This window comes from Macaca mulatta, chromosome 11, assembly GCF_049350105.2.
Source record: "Macaca mulatta isolate MMU2019108-1 chromosome 11, T2T-MMU8v2.0, whole genome shotgun sequence".
Classification (NCBI taxonomy): domain Eukaryota; kingdom Metazoa; phylum Chordata; class Mammalia; order Primates; family Cercopithecidae; genus Macaca; species Macaca mulatta.
The window spans coordinates 61707180-61730512 of NC_133416.1; the positions used below are offsets into that span (position 1 = coordinate 61707180).

General features: G+C 43.2%; 1 protein-coding gene across 2 annotated transcripts in view; it reads left to right on the forward strand.

Moving 5' to 3' along the window:
* The window catches only part of NCKAP1L (NCK associated protein 1 like), a 48955-nt gene that overhangs the window by 10664 nt on the left and 14958 nt on the right, over window positions 1-23333 (forward strand). Inside the window, exons 4-22 of one of the 2 annotated variants that reach the window (XM_015151899.3) lie at window positions 264-320; window positions 1111-1253; window positions 2351-2441; window positions 2530-2667; window positions 4483-4531; window positions 4629-4785; window positions 9453-9509; window positions 10128-10224; window positions 10768-10877; window positions 11041-11173; window positions 11585-11666; window positions 11848-11906; window positions 12120-12265; window positions 13906-14038; window positions 14342-14461; window positions 16615-16760; window positions 17045-17176; window positions 20050-20268; window positions 21778-21908. In XM_015151899.3, coding sequence (XP_015007385.1) covers window positions 264-320; window positions 1111-1253; window positions 2351-2441; window positions 2530-2667; window positions 4483-4531; window positions 4629-4785; window positions 9453-9509; window positions 10128-10224; window positions 10768-10877; window positions 11041-11173; window positions 11585-11666; window positions 11848-11906; window positions 12120-12265; window positions 13906-14038; window positions 14342-14461; window positions 16615-16760; window positions 17045-17176; window positions 20050-20268; window positions 21778-21908 — 2200 coding nt within the window. Of the gene's footprint in view, window positions 1-263; window positions 321-1110; window positions 1254-2350; window positions 2442-2529; window positions 2668-3040; window positions 3159-4482; window positions 4532-4628; window positions 4786-9452; window positions 9510-10127; window positions 10225-10767; window positions 10878-11040; window positions 11174-11584; window positions 11667-11847; window positions 11907-12119; window positions 12266-13905; window positions 14039-14341; window positions 14462-16614; window positions 16761-17044; window positions 17177-20049; window positions 20269-21777; window positions 21909-23333 lie in introns of those variants that run through there. The other variant, XM_077954448.1, reaches the window with a different exon arrangement.

Consider the following 23333-nt stretch of genomic DNA (forward strand, 5'->3'; position numbering starts at 1 on the left):
CACAGGGATGATAAGCTCAGGAAGAGCGTGTGTAATAAAACAGTTATGCCTGTGGAAATGTAGGCATTTGGCAGTGTAGCTGATAGGGGCCCGCTGGTGGCTTACTAAGGAGGAACTTCCTCTCTCTTTTTGACAGTGACTTTCCTCTGTTACTTGGTGGCTTTCTAGGACCTCTAAGGGAGAGGTCCCTTTCCCTCAAGTTCTGGTAGTACGTCACCTTCTCTTTGATTTTTATTAATTCTTGTCTTCATTTCCACCCCCAGGATCATGTATATGAACTTCTCAATACCATTGATGCCTGCCAATGCCATTTTGATATCGTAAGATCCTTTGCAATCTCTTCTATCGTAGAGTCAAAGAAAAGTCCAGGTCTAGGTTGGGAGGTCTAGGTCTAGTCGCAGGATGGGGTGGGAAGGGACTGGAAGGATGGCTGTTTCGTTTATTCCTTCTCAGGACTGTAATAGTTTTGTAAAAGAAGTACTGAAGTGAAAATGTATTTACATGTTAAGCAGATCAGCAATGTGATTTAATTAATTAAAAAATTACATAAGAACCTTCTTCGGCCGGGCGCGGTGGCTCAAGCCTGTAATCCCAGCACTTTGGGAGGCCGAGATGGGCGGATCACGAGGTCAGGAGATCGAGAGACGATCCCGGCTAACACGGTGAAACACCGTCTCTACTAAAAAATACAAAAAAATAGCCGGGCGAGGTGGCGGGCGCCTGTAGTCCCAGCTACTCGGGAGGCTGAGGCAGGAGAATGGCGTAAACCCGGGAGGCGGAGCTTGCAGTGAGCTGAGATCCGGCCACTGCACTCCAGCCTGGGTGACAGAGCAAGACTCCGTCTCAAAAAAAAAAAAAAAAAAAGAACCTTCTTCACCTTTTCTTTCTCCTAAAAGCTACGTTATTTCCTGGCCTCCTTGTATCTTTAGCTCACTTTTAGCACCTGATTTTGTTCCAATTTTCTTATTCTTCTTTTCAATCCTGTCAGTTCCTACTTCTAAATAGATTCACTCAGAATCTGTTGAGCATGGTCCAGAGTGGTTGGGGAAAGAAGGAGCTCCAGGTTGATTGGCCATGCAGTCCTTGGGTTCCTATGTATTTTCCTTGTAGAATCTCAACTTTGATTTCACTCGGAGTTACCTGGACTTGATTGTGACTTACACCTCAGTCATTTTACTTCTGTCACGGATTGAAGATCGACGGATACTCATTGGCATGTACAATTGTGCCCATGAGATGCTGCATGGGCATGGGTGAGTAAAGGGGATAATATTGTATGAAGAGTCTCACACATGGTGCTATGATATAGAGAGTCCCTCATGCAAAGAAAATCGATGCCATGATTTCTTATATGAGAACCTATACTCTACATTGACCCAGGCAAAATAAGATATGCTTTTACATATTCAGTTGACTCTGAAACAATGTGGGTTTGAACTACACGGGTCCACTTTATACATGGATTTTTTTCAACCAAACATGGATTGAAAATGTAGTGTTCGTGGGATGTGAAATCCACCTATACAGAGGGCTGATTTTTCAAATGGTGTGGGTCCGCAGGACTGACTGCGGGACATCAGTATGCACGCGATATTGGCATACGTGGGAGTCTTGGAACCAATCTCCCTGCCTATACTGAGAGACAACTGTGGTTAATTCTTGAATATCTGCTAGTGGATTATCCAATTTGCATCATCTCCGAACAATTTTTAATCCTGAACTGGCTTCTACTCTGATTTTCAGGTTATTACAAAAGGCAAAGAAAATTATTTTTAGTGTTGGTAGGAATAATACTAGTGAGGTAAATCCATTAGAAGTAACTAATGCATGATAATACATTTGAAGCCACATATAAATGGATTGTGAATTGTCTGCAGTTCTGTCCCCCTCCATTAGTGCAAATATAAGTATTTAAGGGCTGAAAACATGAAGACTAGAGGGATCAGAGTGGGTCGCAGCACATCGTTCTATGATGATGTGTGTTCCTATGTGCCTACGTGGATACCTAGACACATGTCTTACCCGTTAGCTTTGGATATTTATATATCCTTTTGGATTGTATAATGATTTGGATCTAGGCATATTACTTGATTTTGAACTAATTAACAGATTTATAGAGTACCTATCATGTGTCCAACCCTATTTTTGGTGCTTATAAGGAAGAAAATTTCATGGACCTGCCCAAAATGAAATGGTTCTATTTAGCCATAGCTTAGTACACCTGAGCCTGGAGGGGGGTATCTTTATATGTAATTTACAGTTTAGTATATCTTTGGAGGTGGTGGGGAGTGCCAGCCTATGCACATATCTTTATCCTACATGCAAACATAAGAGTTGTGCTTTCTTCTAGTGACCCCAGTTTTGCACGTCTGGGTCAGATGGTCTTGGAGTATGACCACCCTCTGAAGAAGCTGACAGAAGAGTTTGGGCCTCACACAAAGGCAAGTTCCCTGAGAGTGCAGAATTCCTCAGGCGGAAATACATTGTCCTCATCATTGCCGCTAAGGTTTCATTTGCTTTTCCCCACAGGCTGTGAGTGGAGCCCTCCTCTCTTTGCATTTCCTCTTTGTCCGAAGGAACCAGGGGGCTGAGCAGTGGCGCAGTGCCCAACTTCTCAGCCTCATCAGCAATCCCCCAGCCATGATTAACCCTGCCAATTCAGATACAGTGAGTGCCCTTTTCCTTTTGTTAGTGGAAGCATTCTCTTTGCCAAGGCCATCATCTCTGTAGAGGATACTTCTTTCCGGAAACATCAGGACTAAAAAATGCTTTAGTCTTCTTCTAGGATATGTCTCTAAGTTGAGCACTTCTTGTAGCTAAAAAAATCATGGTTGGTTTGGGGCTTTTGTTTGGATCAGGGTTAGTGGTTTAACAAAAGTGATCTATAAGCAGTTAGCCTGCCCATAGAAGGAATTTAGTAAATATTCATAGAATGAATGAATGGATGAAACAGAGTTTGGATGAATGGATGAAACCTATTAAGCCTGGCAGCAACTTGATTTTAGGAATCAATTAACTTATTTTTATTTTTTTGAGACAGTGTCTTACTCTGTCACCCAGGCTGGAGTACACTGGCATGATCACTGCTTACTGCAGCCTCCACCTCCTGGGCTCAAGTGATCCTCCCACTTCAGCCTCCTGAGTAGCTGGGACTACAGGTGTGTGCCACCATGGTTGGCTAATTTTGTTTATTTTATTTAATTTTTATTTTTGAGACAGAGTCTCACTGTGTCACCCAGGCTGGAGTGAGGTAGCACGATCTTGGCTCACTGCAACCTCCCCATCCTGGTTCAAACGATTCTCCTGTCTCTGCCTCCAAAGTAGCTCGGACTACAGGCACACCCCCCCACACCTGGCTAATTTTTTTTGGTGTGTGTGTCTTTAGTAGAGACAGGGTTTCACCATGTTGGCCAGGCTGGTCTTGAACTCCTGACCTCAAGTGATACGTGTGCCTTGGCCTCCCAAAGTGCTGGGATTACAGGTATGAGCCACCGTGCCTAGCCTATTTATTTTTTTGTGGAGACGAGGTATCACTATATTGCACAGGCTGGTCTCGAACTCCTGGGCTCAAGTGATCCTCCTGCCTCAGCCTGCCAAAGTGCTGGGATTATGTGTGTGAGCCACTGTGCCTGGCCAGGAATCAATTAATTAATAGATGTTTTTGTCTGATGACTGTGGGCTCAAAGTCTTTCCCTCAAAGAACTTATAGTCTGGTAGGGAATATATGCCATGTAGTCATAAAAATACAACTGATGGTACATAATTAGTGATAAGTGCCAAACGAGTGATTTACACTTTAAGTGGTAAAAGAATCCAAAGGATTAACCATCACAGGTAGAAATCATGAGAACGTTTTTGAGTCTTGCTCTCCTCATTTTATTGTTATTAAAAATATCTGAACTGTTGAAGATAAGTTATGTTAAACCTTTTGCTTGTTCTGACTTCCAGCCCAAGTTCCTCTTTCTTTTCTCAACTGTATTGTTTTTCCCTCACTCCACTTCCAGTGCCTCATCACCTCCATTATTGGCAGGCTTCCCTGCTGTTGGTTTATCAATGTGCCCTAAACTAGTCTAGTAAAATCAAAGTTAGTTAAAAAAAATTTTAGAGACAGAGTTTTGCTCTGTTTTCTAGGCTGGAGTGCAGTGGTACAATCACAGCTCACTGCAGCCTTGACCTCCTGGGTTCAAGATATCCTCCTATCTCTGCCTCCTGCGTACCTAGGACTACAGGTGCACACCACCATGTCTGGCTAATTTTTCAATTTTTTGTAGAGACAAGGTCACACTGTGTTGCCTAGGCTGGTCTTGAACTCCTGACCTCAAGCTATCCTCCTGCCCCTGCCTCCCAAAGTGTTGAGATTAAAGGCGTTAGCCACCACCCCTGGCCAAAAGTTAGTTTTGATACTCAGATTCTAGCTTGTCCTTTCTCTTTTAGAGGAAGGCCAGGTTAAATAACTGATCATGTTTGCTTCTCTTCTCACAGATGGCCTGTGAGTATCTGTCTGTGGAAGTCATGGAGCGCTGGATCATCAGTAAGTTTAGTGGGATTAGGTGGGAGTGGATGAAGCAGCAAGTTACATGAAGAACGGGTTCTAAAAGTCTTCCTCTGCACTGTTTTCCCACCTACAGTTGGGTTTCTTCTTTGTCATGGGTGCCTCAACTCCAACAGCCAGTGCCAGAAGCTGTGGAAGCTGTGTCTGCAGGGCTCCTTGTACATCACCCTCATCCGTGAGGATGTGCTGCAGGTGCACAAAGTCACCGAGGACCTGTTTAGCAGTTTGAAAGGGTGAGAAACACGAGAGCCAAACTGATCTTCCTTGAATAGTTTTTAGTCCCCCCAACATCCTTTTTCAGTCTCCACAAGTGTTCCCAGATACTGGTGGTAACAATTAATTCTAACTATTGAAGAAACATAGATTAAACACCTACTATTAGCTAAGTGCTTCACTGGGTTTTAGAGATACAATAATGAATAAGATAACATGGAGGTTAAGAGCATAGACTCTGAAACCAGATTGCTTGGGTTTGAATTCAGGCTCTATCACTAGTTGTGTGGCCTTGGGCAAGTTGCTCAAATTTCCCATGCCATTACCTCAATTTCCTCATCTATAAAATGTGGATAACAGTAGTACCTCCCTATGGCCTACCTCATAGGGTTGTTATGAAGAATAAAAGGGTTATTATTTGTAAAGCAGGTAGAAAAGTTCCTGGTACATTGTAAGTGCTATGAGATTGTTAAAGAAAAAAAAAAAGGCAGTTTCTGCTCTCGAGGAATCTATAAATTGGTAGAAAATAAACAAATTGTTTGATAGAGTAAGAGATTATAATGTGTAAACCAAAGTACTGTGGAAGCATTTAGAAGGACACTTAAACTGGCCTTTCAGGATCTGGAAAAACCTGGAGACAGGTAGATCTGAAGGGCTAAACAGTTGAAGAGTGTGTGTGTGTGTGTGTGTGTGTGTGTGTGTATGTGTGAGTAATTGTGTGTGTGCGCCTGCGTATTGGGTAGAAAGGTAGGGGAGCTGCTTGAGGCAAAGAAAGATATTGTAGGCAGAGAAACTATCAAGATTTTTGAGGCAACAAAGAGCATGGCAAGTTTTGAGAAGTTCATGTAGTTCAGTGCATGGGCAGCTGGGTTATAAAAATGAAGATGTTGAGAGATGAATTTGGAGAGGTAAATTAGGATGTTGTATGCTTTGCTATGGAGTTCGAATCCATCCCAAAGAGGATGGGGAGCTATTGAGTGATTTCAGACAGGGGAGTGACATGATCATATCTGCATTTTAGATAAGATCATTCTGGCTGCATGGAAGAAAAGAAATTACATGGGCAAAACTAGAGGCAGAGATTAATTAAGTAAATTAGGAGGAATTGAGGATGATGTCAAGGTTTCTGGCATGGATATCTGGCATTCCTTAAGATAAGAGAGCATGTGATAAAAGCAAGTTTGTGGGGGAAAGATTGTGTGGTTAGTTTTAAACAGGTTGACTTTGAAGTGTCTGTGGGACACTGAAGATAGATGTGTGATTCTGGAACTTGGGAGTGAGGTCTGGATTCAGACAAAGATTGGTGAGTTGGTAATCAAAGCAGGAGAGTAGTTGAGATTACTCAGGAGCACATGTGGAATGAGAACAGAATGGGATAAACCTCTGTGTACGGTGATATTTAAGGGCCAGAGGAATCAGTGGGAGATATTGAAAAGAAAAGGGAAAAGAGAAGCCAACAAAGAAAATGTTCATTGGATTTGGCTATAAAGATGGTTTTAGTGCCCATCTTGTGAACAACTTGAGTGGTGAAGTTGAAAGCTGGGCTGCAGTGAGTTTAGGAGCAAGTGAGAGATATGGAATTTAATAAACAACTCTTTCAAAGTTTGACTGTAAAGGGAAGAATAGAGAGAGGTAAAACGAGAAGGAGTGGGATTAAGGAAAGGGTCAAAATACCAATATTTTTTTCTGGTTGCAAATAAAACATCCAGAAATGTAAAAAGTGCAAAGTGGAAGTTGGCTACACTATCACCTTCCAGAATAGTTTGATGTGCATCCTCCAGATGTGTGTGTGTGTGTGTGTGTGTGTGTGTGTATAAACACATAAAGGTGGCATGTATTTTCAACCTTATGAAAGTAATTTTTAAAAAGCAGTGGATCCACACTCTACATTATGTTCTATGGTTTGCTTAAAAAAACTTACTATGTTTTGGATATCTTTGAATATCAGTCTGTAGAGACTTATTATTTTTTAACAGTTGAATAATATTACGTTATGTGGTTTTAACATAATTTATTTACCCAATCCTCTATTGATGGATATTTAAACTGTTTCCATTTTAAAAAATCATTATAAACAATGCTATAATGAACATTCTTAGACATATATCTTTGTGAATCTGTGAATATTTTTTCTTTTCTTTTCTTTTCTCTTTTTTTTTTTGAAACTTGAGTTTTGCCCTTGTTGCCCAGGCTGGAATGCAATGGTGCCATCTCGGTTCACTGTAACCTCCACCTCCTGGGTTCAAGCATTTCTCCTGTTTCAGCCTCCCGAGTAGCAGGGATTACAAGCATGTGCCACCACTGGCTAATTTTTTGTATTTTTAGTAGAGACGGGGTTTTACCATGTTGGCCAGGCTGGTCTCGAACTCCTGATCTCAGGTGATCACCCACCTCGGCCTCCCAAAGTGCTGGGATTACAGGCGTGAGCCACCATGCCTGGACTTGAATCTGTGAATATTTCTATAGGGTAAATTCTTAGAAGTGGAATTGCTGAAGTAAAGGGTATGTACATTTCAATTTTTTTTTTTTTTTTTTTTGAGGCAGAGTCCCGCTCTGTCGCCCAGGCTGGAGTGCAGTGGCCAGATCTCGGCTCACTGCAAGCTCCGCCTCCCGGGTTCACGCCATTCCCCTGCCTCAGCCTCCCGAGTAGCCAGGACTACAGGCGCCCGCCACCTCGCCCGGCTAGTTTTTTTGTATTTTTTGGTAGAGGTGGGGTTTCACCGTGTTAGCCAGGATAGTCTCGATCTCCCGACCTCGTGATCCACCCGCCTCAGCCTCCCAAAGTGCTGGGATTACAGGCGTGAGCCACCGAGCCCGGCCCATTTCAAATTTTAATAGCTCTTACCAAATTGCCCTCTAACCAGTTATTATTAAGAGCCTATGAGAATACTGATTTCTCACTCTCAACAACTAGGTATTATCATTAAAAACCATTGCCAGAGTTAAGAAAGAGTAAATCTGAGGTTAATAATTAGAAGTTAGAGGAGGTAGATTTGGGCATCTGCATGAAAAAACTTTCTAATGATTACTGCTTCCAAGGAATGGAAGGGATGTTTGAAGGGTGTTCAGTTCTCCATCACTAAGAGCAGCAACTAACTTGTATTATTTATAGTTTAGGGAGTTATTTGACATAAATGATCTAATTTATCTTCATGAAAATTCAAGAATAAGTATTAGTATCTTTTTTTTATAAATGAGAAAATGGAGGCTCAGTATCAGTGTCACTCAATAAAAGGTGAAATTAGGACACAATTCCAGGTTTTTGGACTCTGAATCTTTTCTCTTTCCACTGTGCTATGCAGAGATTGAAATAATTATCCAACAGGATTGCTGTGAATTTGAATGTTGATTCAATTAAGATACTTTCCAACTCCAAACTTCTTTGATTTTATGCTAGTTCAATAAAGTAGTGGTTTGGAGAAAGGAAATGAGAGGTGATGAAGTCCCATTAATGTGGTGGCAATAATGATACAGGACCAGAGAAAACGAATATAAGGAACATAGAGAGGAAAGAGTCTAAAGGTCATGCTGGTATTGTGAGCATGGGTCACTAGTAGAAAAAAAGAGGCCGGGCGCGGTGGCTCAAGCCTGTAATCCCAGCACTTTGGGAGGCCGAGACGGGCGGATCACGAGGTCAGGAGATCGAGACCATCCTGGCTAACACGGTGAAACCCTGTCTCTACTAAAAAATACAAAAAAACTAGCCGGGCGAGGTGGCGGGCGCCTATAGTCCCAGCTACTCGGGAGGCTGAGGCAGGAGAATGGCGTAAACCCAGGAGGCGGAGCTTGCAGTGAGCTGAGATCCGGCCACTGCACTCCAGCCTGGGCGGCAGAGCGAGACTCCGTCTCAAAAAAAAAAAAAAAAAAAAAAAGAAAAAAAGAGATGTGGTTAGGAGAATCAAATATTGCAGAAAATTAAAAACAATGAAAAGGCCTTCTAATTTGGTGATTCAAAAGTTCACATTGACCTTACAGAGAGCAGTTGCTTAGTGCTGAAGGCTTTGTGGGATTCAAGGGTCAGTGAGAGGTGAGGAAGTAAAGAGAGTACAGGTGTCTCTTTGGAGAAGTTTGGTGGTGTGGGAAAATAAGCAGAGTTCAGTGGATTGTCAGGGTCAAGCAAAGGTCTTCTTAGAATAAGGGAGGCTTTGAACTTATTTGTTGGGAGAAGAGAATAAGCCAGTGGAGAAGGAGAGTTTAAAGTATCAAAAAGATAACTGATAAAGTGAAATTCTAAAAGGAAGTTGGTGGGAATGGGACCCAAGGTAGAGATTGAGTAACTACTTTTACTTGAGAGCAGGGCCTGTGTTATATTTCTACACTGTTCCCTTTATTTCCCTTAAACCTGGAAGAGTGCCTTGATTTGAAGGAGTCAAGGCAGGAGCACAGGAAGAGAAGTCTAGCCCCAGCTTTGCCATTAAAGCCCTATGTGACCTTGACAAGTCATTTCCCTTCCCTAGGTATTATTTTCTGTATCTGTAAAATTATGAGATAGAGTTGAATTATCTCTAAGCTGTGAGTCTTTTATTAATAGGCTAGGGTGAGAAGTAGGATTTGGAAAGATCACGCCTGTGAGGGCTGCACATGCTCCCACCAGGGTGTAGGCTGGACTCTCTGAGGGCTGGGAAGGTGAGGCAAGGGCCCTAATGGGCAGTATCGTCAACCCCACTGTGCCTGTGTCAATCCTCAGGTATGGCAAGCGAGTGGCAGACGTAAAGGAGAGCAAGGAGCATGTAATTGCAAACAGGTAAAGGGTGGTGAATGCACTCTCTGAGAGGGGATGGAATAGAATTCTCTTCTCACTTTTGTTCTCACCTAAGCCATCCTTAGTTTCTGTACAGCTTTATTGCCTCAACCCAAGAACTTGCTGCCCCATACATTATTTTTTCTTTTCTTTCTTTCTTTCTTTCTTTCTTTCTTTCTTTTTTTTTTTTGAGATGGAGTCTCACTCTGTTGCCCACGCTGGAGTACAATGGCATGATCTCAGCTCACTGTAACTTCCACTTCCTAGGTTCAAGCGATTCTCCTGCCTCAGCCTTCCGAGTAGCTGGGATTACAGGCACCCACCACCACGCCTGGCTAATTTTTGTATTTTTAGTAGAGACAGGGTTTCGCCATGTTGGCCAGGCTGGTCTTGAACACCTGACCTCAGGTGATCTGCCCACCTCGGCCTCCCAAAGTGCTGGAATTACAGGCAAGAGCCACTGCTCCTGGCCCTTTTTTCTTTTTAAACGAAGTCTAACTTGAGCATTGAAACTTCCTTCTGCCTGATATCCCTTCCTAAATATAGCTTTCTTCTGTGCTGCCCGTGGAGGGTTTTTAAGGGTGGGAGAGGTGATAGTCGTGTTCCCCTTTTCTTCCCTAGTGGCCAGTTTCATTGTCAACGGCGGCAATTTCTGCGGATAGCAGTGAAGGAGCTGGAGACTGTGTTGGCTGATGAACCGGGACTACTGGGTCCCAAGGCAAGAGGAAGAAATGTTGGGAGGGGGATGATGGCCAGTGATAAGAGACTGTGTGGCTACATGGCATTCATGAGATTTTGCCTTTCTGAGTCTTTTGTGATTCATTTGTATGTATATATGCTGATTCCCTTGAACCCTCTTGGAGTACCCCAAAACTTTGTGTATCTCTTTTTTTTGGCACTATACATAGTATGTCATGTAGTATAGCTACTTTTATACTTGTCTTATCCTCTATTTGAGTGTGAACTAAGCGGAGACAGAGCTTGTTTTTTTGTTTCAAACCACATAAATGCCCAGTAAATATTTCTGAAGCTTAATTTGATAGGGAGAGAAGAGTACTAATTGTGAGCTAGTGTCAACATGTGTTCCTGTCTGATTGTGTGTTATATAGTTCAGGTTTTTTGATGAGTCTGAATGTTTATTATTGGACACTGTTGTGGCTACACAATTACATCCACACGTATATTATCGTGGTAGTTTTCTCTGTGCTTTGAAATCCATTTTTAAAGTTGAAAATTCTAATAGTCTCTACCATCTCCATAGGCTCTTTTTGCTTTCATGGCCCTGTCCTTCATTCGTGATGAGGTCACCTGGCTGGTTCGCCACACAGAGAATGTCACCAAGACAAAGACACCTGAGGACTATGCTGACTCGTTAGTACTTGACATGGCTAAGAACCTTGTCCTTAGATGGACTGGGGACAGGGAGGCATCAGATAACCTCAGGAGATCTCAATTTCTGCCCTGTTATCCCTGTGTTTGTCTCTGTTCATATTTCTAGTCTTTTTCATCTCTGTTCTCATCCTCAACTTCATAGGAGCATTGCAGAGCTACTTTTCTTGTTGGAGGAGATTAGGTCTCTGGTCCGAAGACACATCAAAGTGATACAGCAATACCACCTTCAGTACTTGGCAAGATTTGATGCTCTTGTGCTCAGTGACATCATTCAGGTATTATGTTTAATTGATTATACTTTGGAAATTTCAGGATGATCCCTAGTGATTTTCCTATTGAAACCACTCTGGCTGAATCTCATGCTCTGTAAGTTGGGTGTCAAAAAGTCCAATCTGCCCCTTTATATTTGTTAAAAGAAAAAGAAAGGACTAATAATCTCAGCAGTCTTTTTTTTTTTTCCCACTAAGTGAAACTACATAGAAATAGGAGAGAAAAATAAAAAGAAACTGGGTGTTAGAGTGTCAGGGAACCCAGGAAGTTTCCTCCATCTCTTGCTTGGCTTTTTCTCTCTGTTTTTGGCACTTAGCAATTCTTTCTACCTTCGTACACTGATTGAGCCTCATGGTCCTAGTTTCTGTCCTAGGGAACCTATGCCCACTTGACAATAACTGCAGCTCCTCTTTTAGAACTTGTCTGTGTGTCCAGAGGAGGAGTCCGTCATCATGTCCTCATTCGTCAGTACCCTCTCCTCTCTGAATCTCAAACAAGGTAACTGGAGGGAGGTGGGGGAGGCAGGACATATGTGAGGATGAACATCTTTTATCTGGAAATATTGATCTTTGAGCCAGGAAGTAGGACAAGATATCTTTGAAGAGGATCTACCATTCTGTGCAGTTGGATATTGGTGTGCTGTTTACTGTTTCCTTTTATACTTCTGTTTTTCTTGCAGTTGATAATGGAGAGAAATTTGAATTCTCAGGATTGAGGCTGGACTGGTTCCGCCTACAGGTAATGATCTGTTCCTGTGAAAGATTCCCATCCTCAGATTCTTCCTCCCCCACAATCTCTTCTCTTTTTGTCTCCTAAATTTGCTTTATGGAGTGAGTCAACTTTGAAAACTGCTAATTGGACAAGACATACTCAGGCCAAACTGTAATTCCAAGGCTGGGGCCCTTTTCATTCATCTTATTTTTCTCCACCCTTTCCCAACTCCAACTGCAGGCATACACTAGCGTGGCTAAGGCCCCACTGCACCTGCATGAGAACCCTGACTTAGCCAAGGTGATGAACCTCATTGTCTTCCACTCCCGAATGCTGGACTCAGTAGAAAAACTACTGGTGGAAACTTCTGATCTGTCTACTTTCTGGTATGTCTTGGTACAGAGCTCTCTTTAAAAAGTTTTATTGTTTCCTTTCTTCATTTTTTTCTCCATTATGCCACTTACTTCAAGGAAATTTTTTTAAGGTTATTTTATTTTATTTTATTTATTTATTTATTTATTTTTGAGACGGAGTCTCGCTCTGTCACCCAGGCTGGAGTGCAGTGGCCGGATCTCAGCTCACTGCAAGCTCCGCCTCCCGGGTTCACGCCATTCTCCTGCCTCAGCCTCCCGAGTAGCTGGGACTACAGGCGCCTGCCACCTCGCCCGGCTAAGTTTTTGTATTTTTAGTAGAGACGGGGTTTCACTGTGTTACCCAGGATGGTCTCGATCTCCTGACCTCGTGATCCGCCTGTCTCGGCCTCCCAAAGTGCTGGGATTACAGGCTTGAGCCACCGCGCCCGGCCAAGGTTATTTTATTTTATTTTATTTTTTTTGAGACAGGTCTCACTATGTTGCCCAGGCTGGTCTTGAACTCCTGGCCTCAAGCAATCCTCTTCCCTTAACCTCCTGAGTAGCTGTGATTACAGGCAAGACCCACCAAGCTTGAACTAGAGCTCTTTATCAATTCATTTGCTCTCTTGCCTGGCCTCTGTGGAGGACTGTAATTCCCCTAGACAATTGAAAAGTGTCACTTTTTTTGAGATCTCCTTAAGATGCTCAAACTCCACAGCTCACTTGTGTCAGCTTTTTAGGAATTTGAAGTTGATTCCCTTTTGTTTTGTATTCCCTTTTGTTCTTTTGTGGAAAGCCATTCGGATTTTACATAGTCTTCCCTTCTCTGGGGTAGTTAGCCCACATGTCTAGTTTCAGTCTCCTCTCTTTGGAAACTTCTTCAGTTTTGTTTTTTTTTACTAGGAACATTGTGATTTAAAAGTGACAGGAAAAACTTTGAGTTTTAGTGGACAGGAGTGAAAATAATTGAGAGGCCTAGAGAATAGGGCCTTTGGAGAATGAGCTGAATGAGTTTGTCTTCCTTAGATAGCACTTGACGTTTTTAGGCGATCACCGTTGTATACAATTCCACACTTTGAAGGATCAAACAAACAAGTGGAAACACCATGTGTTGCCTCTGCCTTCTGTAAGCAATGAGGTCGGGGAAGATATAATACCTGTATGTGAAAAGGACATCAACATAATACTTGCAAATGTAAGAAAGTGTAAAAGAGTACATGAAGTTGAGAGGACATGGGTTGAGGAAAGATCAGTCTCATGGGATTAATTTGAGAAGATTTTCTGGAGCCTGAGTGTTAAATTTTGGGAGAAATGTGAATTAACACTACTGAAGGACTTCCAAATTAGGGGGAATGGCCCAAATCATGCCAAGGTTCTAAGGGAGGAATAGCAAATTTTGAGCAAAGAAAGGGAAGAAGATTATCGTTAAACTTGCCTGGGGTCCTTTATAAAAGTCTGGAAGGATTAAGTTTCTTGGTTTCCCTTCTATCTTAAGGGTAGGGAAATTAAGCAGGGAGTGGTAGATATCGGTAAATGTTTTTCGAAAGAATGAACATTCTCTCCGCCTCAAAGGGACTAGCTCTTAAACTCTATTTTTCTTTTCCTTTACTTTTTACTCACCACTTTAATAACAGGACTAAACCCTGATTTAAAGTCTTCCCGTTTCTCTGCAGCTTTCATCTCCGTATCTTTGAGAAGATGTTTGCCATGACCTTGGAGGAACCTACCATGTTGCGTTATGCCATTGCTTTCCCCCTGATTTGTGCTCACTTTGTCCACTGCACTCATGAGATGTGCCCAGAGGAGGTAGGTATCCTGAACTCCAGACCCTGTCCTCTTTCTAGTCACATCTCATCCTTATCACTGAAAACACAGTTCCAAGGATTGATTTTGGTCCCAGAAACGGTATAAACATAGATGTATGATATAAGTCCCTAAATATCTCAGCTTGATGTAGAATGTATCCTGTCTCTGGGCCTCAGTTTCTTCTTCTGTAGGAATGGGTAAGAATCTTCTGTAAGATTCAGGCAAGGGATGAGAGCAGTATTGTGAGGAAGAAGTGGCCATCCTGGTGATGACAGTCTCTTCTTTGGTCCCTCTTTCCCATAGTACCCCCACCTGAAGAACCATGGTCTTCACCACTGCAACTGCTTCCTGGAAGAGTTGGCCAAGCAGACCAGCAATTGCGTCCTGGAGATCTGTGCGGAGCAGCGAAACCTGAGCGAGCAGGTAGGCTCAGCCTTCTCTGTTGCACTCTCCCCTCTGCCGGCCCTCAGCGCCTTCTCCTCTATCTAACTTTGTTTCCCTCTCAGATGCCAAGCTCAGTAACTCTTTCTCTCAAGTACGGCTAGGGCCTTTCTGTACTTGAGTTTATGGCAGAATTCTTTTCTTAGTGTAGTCCCTTCATTCTTTCCTCCCTTAGGACTGGATAGAGGTGTCTAAAAATACTCTTATTTGAACAGCTGTACTCTAACGAAATCTGTGCTCTCACTTGAAGAGTTCTGAGAGATGAGTTAACTTTCTAATTTACTTCCCCTCCTCTCTTTGCCCTGAGTACACATACTAAGGACAGTGGCCCCCAGGTCACCTGTCTTGTCTCATCTTTCTGTCTATCTGCATCCTAATCTGTGGCTATCTGGACATTTTGAGGCACCTCTTCTGTGTTTATCTTCAAGGCTGCTTTCTTGCCTTTTTCTTCTTATTTTTCACCTCTCCTCCCTTGACTGACTCTTAGCACCTCATCATAATTAGTTCAACCTAAATTTCAGAAAATTTGAAAATGAGAAACTTGTTTTGCTGTTACCCTGGAGTCTTTTGGGTTTTCCAGACTACCCACCTTTCCTGGGTTTGAGTCAGGCTTGGTATAGGGGAGTGTGTGTGTGTGTGTGTGTGTGTGTGTGTGTATACAGATGCACAGTTACATTATTACTTAACCTTTTTATTTTTCATATGAAAATTACATACAATGGGGATAAAAATACTTTCTTCATGGAAGTGTCATAAGGATTAAATAGAATACATTTAATATTTGATATACAGCACTCAATAAATGTTACCTGTTATATTAGTTGGAACTTACTGAGCACAAAGCCCTGTGCTGGGTTTTTGGGTGGGGACCCAGAAGGAAGGTACACAATTCCTGCCCTTGAGAAATGTCCCAGTTTAAGAGAAAAGGGAGTATAAATACATGCTCGAAAGAAATTTAAATAATTAATGCAAGAAGATATGCAAATGAGTACAATTGCAGGTATATTCATCACTCAATATGCTTAATCTCAGCCAGAAGGCTGAGAAAGCCAAGAAGAGATCATCAGTCAATATGAATAACTGCTACATGCAAGAACACTGGTAAAAAGATTTGCTCAGTGCTGTCTCAGGGATGACTAAAACATGACATGAGTAATGTTCACACATACCAGAACTTTTGCAACTAAATGAGTATAGGCTTTCTAAAGTTAACATTCTGAGTAAATAATTAGTGGCATTGCCATTACTAGTGGAATTACATATTTTGGAACTGCTTTCAGAATCTACTATAGACAGATAATCTTTTGCATAATCTCAGGGTTGACACATCTTTTTCCATCAAGGTGGACTTGATTTTTTTGAAACAGCCAAGAGTTTGGATTTAAAAAAAGAAGGCGTGACTATAAAGTAACAAAACTGGTTTCCTCGTGTGGCTCTTATGCTGCTCTCAGAGTGATTTCAGCTGAGGAGCTTCCAGATATGACCTGCTCATGCTCAGCAGCTCTAGAGTAAATGGAGAGAATTCCAGTCACTTTGAAGGAGATGTCTGAGTGGGATGTCTGAGTGAAGACAAGAGATGCCGGGTTGATGTTTAAGCTAATTAGCAAGAAATATGATATTAAAAAAAAGTGGAAAGACAATGCTGGCCACATTGTGAACTCCAAATCTTTGGAGAGCTGTGGTGGTGTGGGTAATTGTCTCATGAGATAGAATAGGAAGGGATGTAGCACGTGAGATGATTGTTCCATCTAGTAAAAAATAACTGTTTTCCTATGTTGGAAGACCCTGCAAAGCACAATTGAGTGGGACTTTTAGATCTTGTTCTTTATACTTGAGTTTTTCCATTAAGAAAGGCTCTCTCAGGATGTGGGTATGGGACTGAGGCTCTGATCCCTGAAAGACACTGCCATCTTGAGACTTAGAGCCTGTACACGCAGAAATATTTATGAAAACTGAAAGGGGTAAGCCCATTCTGAATAGGCCCCCATTAAAGAAAGAGATGCGTGGAAGGAAAGAGAGAGGAAGGCAGAAAAATAAAATAACAGACAACAATGGACAACAACTTTTTTATAACTGTCAGACGCCGTTTTAGCAACAAATCTCCTTTCTCCATGTACCTGTGTTTGTTTCTGAAGCTCCTACCTAAGCACTGTGCCACTACAATCAGCAAAGCCAAGAACAAGAAAACCGTGAAGCAGAGGCAGACTCCCAGGAAAGGAGAGCCTGAGAGGGACAAGCCAGGAGCTGAGAGTCACCGAAAGAACCGCAGCATTGTTACCAAGTGAGGACCTGGGCCCTAGACGGCCAGCTGGGTACTGCATCAAAGAAGGCAGGAAAGGAAAGAGGGAAGGTGACACAGAAAAAAAGAGCGCAAGTCGTGGTGGGGAATGAGGGGCACAGAAAAGCACTTCAATGTGAATTTCCTCCTTTGCCTTTGAGGTCTACATCAATGTGTACTCTTCTAGGCTGAGTATCCCTAGAAACTGGGTCATGAGCCCAACACGTCCTTCCTAGACATTAGCAGACAGTGCCAGACCTGTAATCCAGGCTTATTTTACTTTCTAGCATGGACAAGCTACACCTAAACTTGACAGAACTGGCACTGACAATGAATCATGTATACAGTTTCTCTGTGTTTGAACATACTCTCTTCCCTTCTGAGTACCTCAGCAGCCACCTGGAGGCCAGACTCAACAGGTATCACTCTTTCCTTGCCCTCTGTTTGGACGGTAGTCCTCATACTGTACCATCTACCTCTATGTGTAGTGTGGGGGTGCTCAGAGTTGGGTCCCGTTACATTCATCCTGGTGGTCATGCTACACGGTGGAGATGCTGATGCAGTCAGTCTAGCATAGGTTCCAAGCATCTCTATTAAAAGCAAACAAAAGGAACCCCAAACCTCTATAGGTGGTTTTGATGAACACCCAGAATCGAAACCACTGGTTTAGTAGAATGAGCAAGGCCTTTGCAGTGAGCAGACCTGCGTTGACAACCTGGTCATTAGCTAAGACATTGGAGCAGATCATCCAACTTATTTGACCAGTTTCCTTCCTTGTAAAGCAAGGATAGTGGTATTTACCTTACTTATGGATAATTGAGAATTACCCGTAATTGAGATTTGCAAAGTTCCTGACATATGTTAGGCTTTAATAAAATACATCCCTTGCCTCCACTTTGACCCTCACTCCATTGCCCCGGAAAGTAAGAGGCACACCCCTTACACTGGAATTGGGCACTACAGTCCGCAAGTAGGCGAATGGGAGGAAGAATTATTATGAATAAGCCTCAACCCTTCTGTGTTTTGTTTTGGAGTGTGTAGCTTATTCATTCATTCAACAAATATTTATTGAACACCTGCTGTGTGTCAGCAGTATTCTAAAAGCTGTTTATACAGCAATATATGAAACAAATCAAAACCTCTGCCTCCATGCTTACTTCTAGTGGGGAAGATAGATAAACAAAATAAGAAAGCAGAATACATAGTAGATTAGGTAGTGATAAGGGCCAAGCAGAAAAATAAAGCGGGAGGCGGGGCGTGGTGGCTCAAGCCTGTAATCCAGCACTTTGGGAGGCTGAGACGGGCGGATCACGAGGTCAGGAGATCAAGACCATCCTGGTTAACACGGTGAAACCCCGTCTCTACTAAAAAAAATACAAAAAACTAGCCGGGCGAGGTGGCGGGCATCTGTAGTCCCAGCTACTCGGGAGGCTGAGGCAGGAGAATGGCGTAAACCTGGGAGGTGGAGCTTGCAGTGAGCTGAGATCCGGCCACTGCCCTCCAGCCTGGGCGACAGAGCGAGACTCCCTCTCAAAAGAAAAATAAATAAATAAATAAAAATAAAGTGGGAAAGGGAGATAGGAAGTATGTGTGCTGGTGGTGGTGGCGGTGGTGGTGGCAGAAGTGGGTGTTGCAGTTTTAGATGGAGTGGCCAGGAAAGGCCTCCTTGAGAAAGTAACATTTGAGTAAACCTGTGAGGACACTGAGAAAGCCAGGCATGTGACTACTGGGGAAAGAGCATTCTAGGTAGAGGAAACAGCAAGTGCGAAGGCTCTGAGGTTTGAACATGTCTTCTAGGTTCAGTGGACATGGAGGAAGAGAGTGTGTCTGCAGTACTATGAGCCTGGGAGAGACTGGTAGGATGTGACGTGAGGGAGGTCAGAAAAGTCACAGATTGTATATGCGCTTACATGTCATTGTAAGGACTTTGGCTTTTATTCTGAGTGAGATGGGAGATGGGGAGCCTTGGCAGGTTTTGTGCAAAGCTGTAATAATTAGACTTGACTAGTGTTTTACTCTGGCTGCATTAGTGGGGGCAAGGACAGAAGCAGGGGAACCAGTTATGAGTCTATGTTTTGATTGTCAGAGAAGCAAATTTGTTTTTCAGTTAGGTTTTTGCTTGGGTGAAGTTAAATTAGTTCGTTTTCATTACATACACATTAACTATAAGGAAGAAAGTGTCTCAGTTGCATACACAGTGTCAGGAAGATGACAGTTTGATAATGGCCCATGTGCAAGCCTTCAGATGCTGGTGGTGGTTTCCATGCCCTAGAGCAGCATGAGTGTGATATTCAAGTTTTACCCGATAATCTCTGATACTTGCTTCACTGACATCATTGTTCCCAATGCCCTACCGTTGGCCTAGAGGTTTGGCCTCAGTGTTAACTCTAAATTAGATTAGCCTTTCCCTTAGTCTGTCCCTTCTGTATTATTTTTCCCTCAAGTGGTACTTGAGAGTCTTTTCCCTTTCATTTGTGGAACAGACCAGCCCCCCCTTTCCCATCATCTCCCCTGCCATAAGCATTTTGCCAAAAAACACGAAACAAACAAAAAACTACCTCTTTCCTCTGTGGTTCACATTTTAACAAGGAAAAAGTCCTTAGTCAGAGGACTGACTCTAATTGTGAAATCTCAGATACCTGGGGAAGGTATTTTGAAAGGAGTTGGGGGTCCAGTGGTGAGGGGTCTTGCTGGTGTGCCCCTACAATAATATAGTGTGGATGGTTATTCTTCCCTCTCTAATGTTGCCTATAGCTGCATGCCAGCCACGCATGATCTCTATTCAGCCCTGGCATGCCATGGCTACTCGGGATTATAATATACTTCCAAGGATTTCTAAGCATGTTTTTCTATTTCTGACAGTGATTAGAACTAATTCTTTTCAAGGAGAAAAGATAAATACTGGCACTGAGAATGCAGAGGGTGTGAACTCTCAGGTAGAGTTAGATGGAATTAGAGAGCCCAGGTCTTTTACTACCTGAACTATTTCTCCAGAGGAGGAAGAAAAGCATAGTAATTACAGATCAAATGTTACTGGAATCAAGTCCCAGCTCGGCCACTGCCAGCTGTGTGGTCTTCAGCAATGATTTATTATCTCTGTGTCTCAGTTTCCTCATCTATAAAAATGAGGATAATAACTGTCCCTAGCTCATTAGGTTGCTATGAGGTTTAAATGAGATAATATGTGTAGTAAAATCCTAGCACAGCACCTGAAAGACAATATACACTCAACAATTGTTACTGTATTTATCATTATGATTGTAATTCTAATTTTTTTTTTTTAATCATCTAGAGCCATTGTGTGGCTGGCTGGCTACAACGCCACGACCCAGGAGATTGTACGGCCTTCTGAGCTGTTGGCAGGAGTCAAAGCATACATTGGTTTCATACAGTCACTGGCCCAGTTTTTGGGTGCAGATGCTTCCAGAGTCATCCGCAACGCCCTCCTGCAGCAGACACAACCACTGGATTCCTGCGGGGAGCAGACAATCACCACTCTCTACACAAACTGGTCAATATTGCTTAGGCTTTCCCCCTGCCTTACTTTGTGTTGACACTTTTTCCTTTACACAGTAGGACCTCAGGGCCTGAGCATTTTAGCTCCCAGGGTCATAGACCCCTAAATGGAGGGTTGCTTCTCCTTGAGGAATGGAGCAATAGCTTGAGACAACTTGAGACAAGCCCAGATCCCCTTCTGTCCACCACGAAGTTTCCTTCTCACCTTCACTGGAACATCCTTCTGCTTACCCTGAAGTTATTTGACCTTTTTCCTCTAATATCCAGTTCTTAACCTTTCTTTTTTGGATTCTTACTGTTTCAGTTTCAAGTGATCTCTCTTCCTCTTTCCAAAGTTCTCTTATTTCTCTTTTTGCCCTCACTTCTCCTTCTGAAAATCATCTGCCTACTACCATCTCTCTGGAACGTCTCCTCGTCCCCAGATGTGACTGCTGTTCTCACTAGAGAAGGGGGCCTCCTCCGGGCAACTGGAGAACGTGGGAATCAGCATGTTTCCTTTGACATGTTAAGGAAAGGAGCTGGATTCCTACCTCCCCAAGCCACTGGGTGGCGCTCTTAACCCAAAATCAGCTCAGTAGGCGACGGGCTGCAAAGAAGAACCCCCTAGAACAAGGGGACACAAGTTTGCAAATGCGCATGCCAACTGGGGCCAGGCAGGAAAGGTAAACGGATGTGCCACGTGGGCCAGGCAGTGACTTTGAGGAGTTGGAGAGGGAATAACCCCTCTAAAGGGGACGGCCACCACTTAGCTCCACCTGATTGCTGCCCTGCTAAATCCCTATTTTTTACATAAAAATCTGTTTCAAAATTTTGACAGAGAATTTTCCATAGATACCAGAGAAGGTGATTCAACCCCTCTTCCCCTGTCAACTGTTTTCAGCATAAATTCAAAGGAAAAAAAAAAAAGTTCGACTGGGTTTGGCCCACTGGCGGTTAGCTTGTGATGTCTGTTAGATACAGACCCACAGCAAGTGCCTGGAAGAGGTGTGTTGGTGAAGCCCTCCTGTACCCACATTGGCTGTAGCCCAGCTCCTTTAAGTTTGCCTAGAGGTCAGGAGGAACTATTTGAAGACTGATGACCTGTGCTCACAGGGTACCTCTTTGCCCAGGAGGTTTGAGAGTATATTTCAAAGGAGTATAATTAAGTAGTGACTTTTTTTCTTGCCAGGTTGAGCCTGTCTTACCTGACAGAGGGTAAGGGTGAGGGGAATACGGCTGTTGGAAAGAGCAGTGGTTGAGGGAGGGGAGTGCATGCTATTGTGTTTGACAGTATAGCAAAATACCCTCTAGGTTAGAGGTGAAGTGGAATTCCAGTACTGCCAGTTGTTTTCGATCCAACAGCTTGGGGTGTTAATTAGAACACTGTACCGTCATCTTTGAGTTTCTTCTCCCTACCCCAGTCTTTTGCAGAGTTTTTCTTTCTGAGCTCAGTGGTAGTAGTAGGGAGTGGTGGTAGGGAGAGGGGATTGGACCCTAATCTGTGCTTTCTTGGCCAACCCTGTAGGTACCTGGAAAGTCTGCTTAGACAGGCAAGCAGTGGGACCATCATCTTCTCCCCAGCCATGCAAGCCTTCGTCAGCCTGCCCAGAGAAGGGGAGCAGAACTTCAGTGCAGAGGAGTTCTCTGACATCTCTGGTGAGCCCAGGGCTTGGTCTTCTTTTCAAGGAGCTGAGCCCTTCCTTCAATGCACAGAGAATAAAAGACTAGGACATGTATTTAGGTTGATGCAAAAGTAACTGTGGTTTTTGCAGTGAAAAGTAATTGCAAAAATTACTTTTGCACCAACCTAATAGTAAAGGGTAAGGGATAAAGTGTAAGAAGGACATTCCCCTGTTTGGAATTATTAAACAGTGGTCTGCTGTCATGACATGTTCTTCTTCTTCTTCTTTTTTTTTTTTTGAGATGGAGTCTTGCTCTGTCGCCCAGGGTGGAGTGCAGTGGCATGATCTTGGCTCACTGCAACCTCTGCCTCCCAGGTTCAAGCGATTCTCCTGCCTCAGCCTCCCGAATAGCTGGGACTACAGGCACCTGCCACCATACCCAGCTAATTTTTTACATATATATTTTTTCAGTAGAGATGGGTTTTCACCATGTTAGCCAGATGGTCTTGATTTCCTGACCTCATGATCTGCCCGCCTCAGCCTCCCAAAGTTCTGGGATTACAGGCATGAGCCACTGCGCCCAGCCGACATCTTATTCTTTAGGGATACATTTTAGAGTTTTAGTCAGTGTTTGAATTGCTGATGTTTAATAATAACGATGATGAGATGATACATGGCATTTATTGTGGGCTAAGTTCTAAGTGTTTATGCATATTAACTCAATTAATCCTCATAACAGCCTTGAGGTATAATAGATACACTTATTCCCATTTGGGACACAGAGAGTTTAAGGAACTTGCCTAAGTCCACACATTCATAAATAGTAGGACTGGGAGTTCAACTCCAGGCAGTCAAACTCCAGGACCTGGGGGCTTAAGCGCTGTACAGTGCTGCCTTCCAGTGTCTAGAAGTGCTTTTGTGTCTCAGGGGGAGGCAGGTAAGGAGTGTGTAGTGAATGAGATGGGAAGCCGTTCCCTTTCTCAAGAGGGTTTGAAACCATACAGATCCTTTTTAATAGATTTGTTTCTACCAAGTAATTCATGAACTATCCTACTTCTTTCTCCTTCCTCTCACCTCCATATAAATCAGGGATGCTGTGTAGTATCTGGGACAGGGAGAAGATGTTCCAGTGATGCTGTCCTCTCTGGTTTTCTTCTTTGGGGGGTGCTAAGAAAGCCAAAGTACACAGTTCTGTTTTCCAGTTCTGCCTCCTTCCCATCATCCCGCCTCCATCAGTAAGCTGACCCTACGCTTTACCTGCTGCAGGTTTCAGATGTCCCCTTCTCATCAACTCTACCCACAAACTGTAGGCAGCCTCTAAAATCAGCTTTAGGTCTTGCTGACAAATGACAAGCAGCAGGAGGTAATGCTGATTCCCCCTTCTACCACCCCCACCCCAATTTCCCTGGGTTGCCATAGTGATGGGGCAATGCTACTGCAAAAATAGATAGATGGAAAG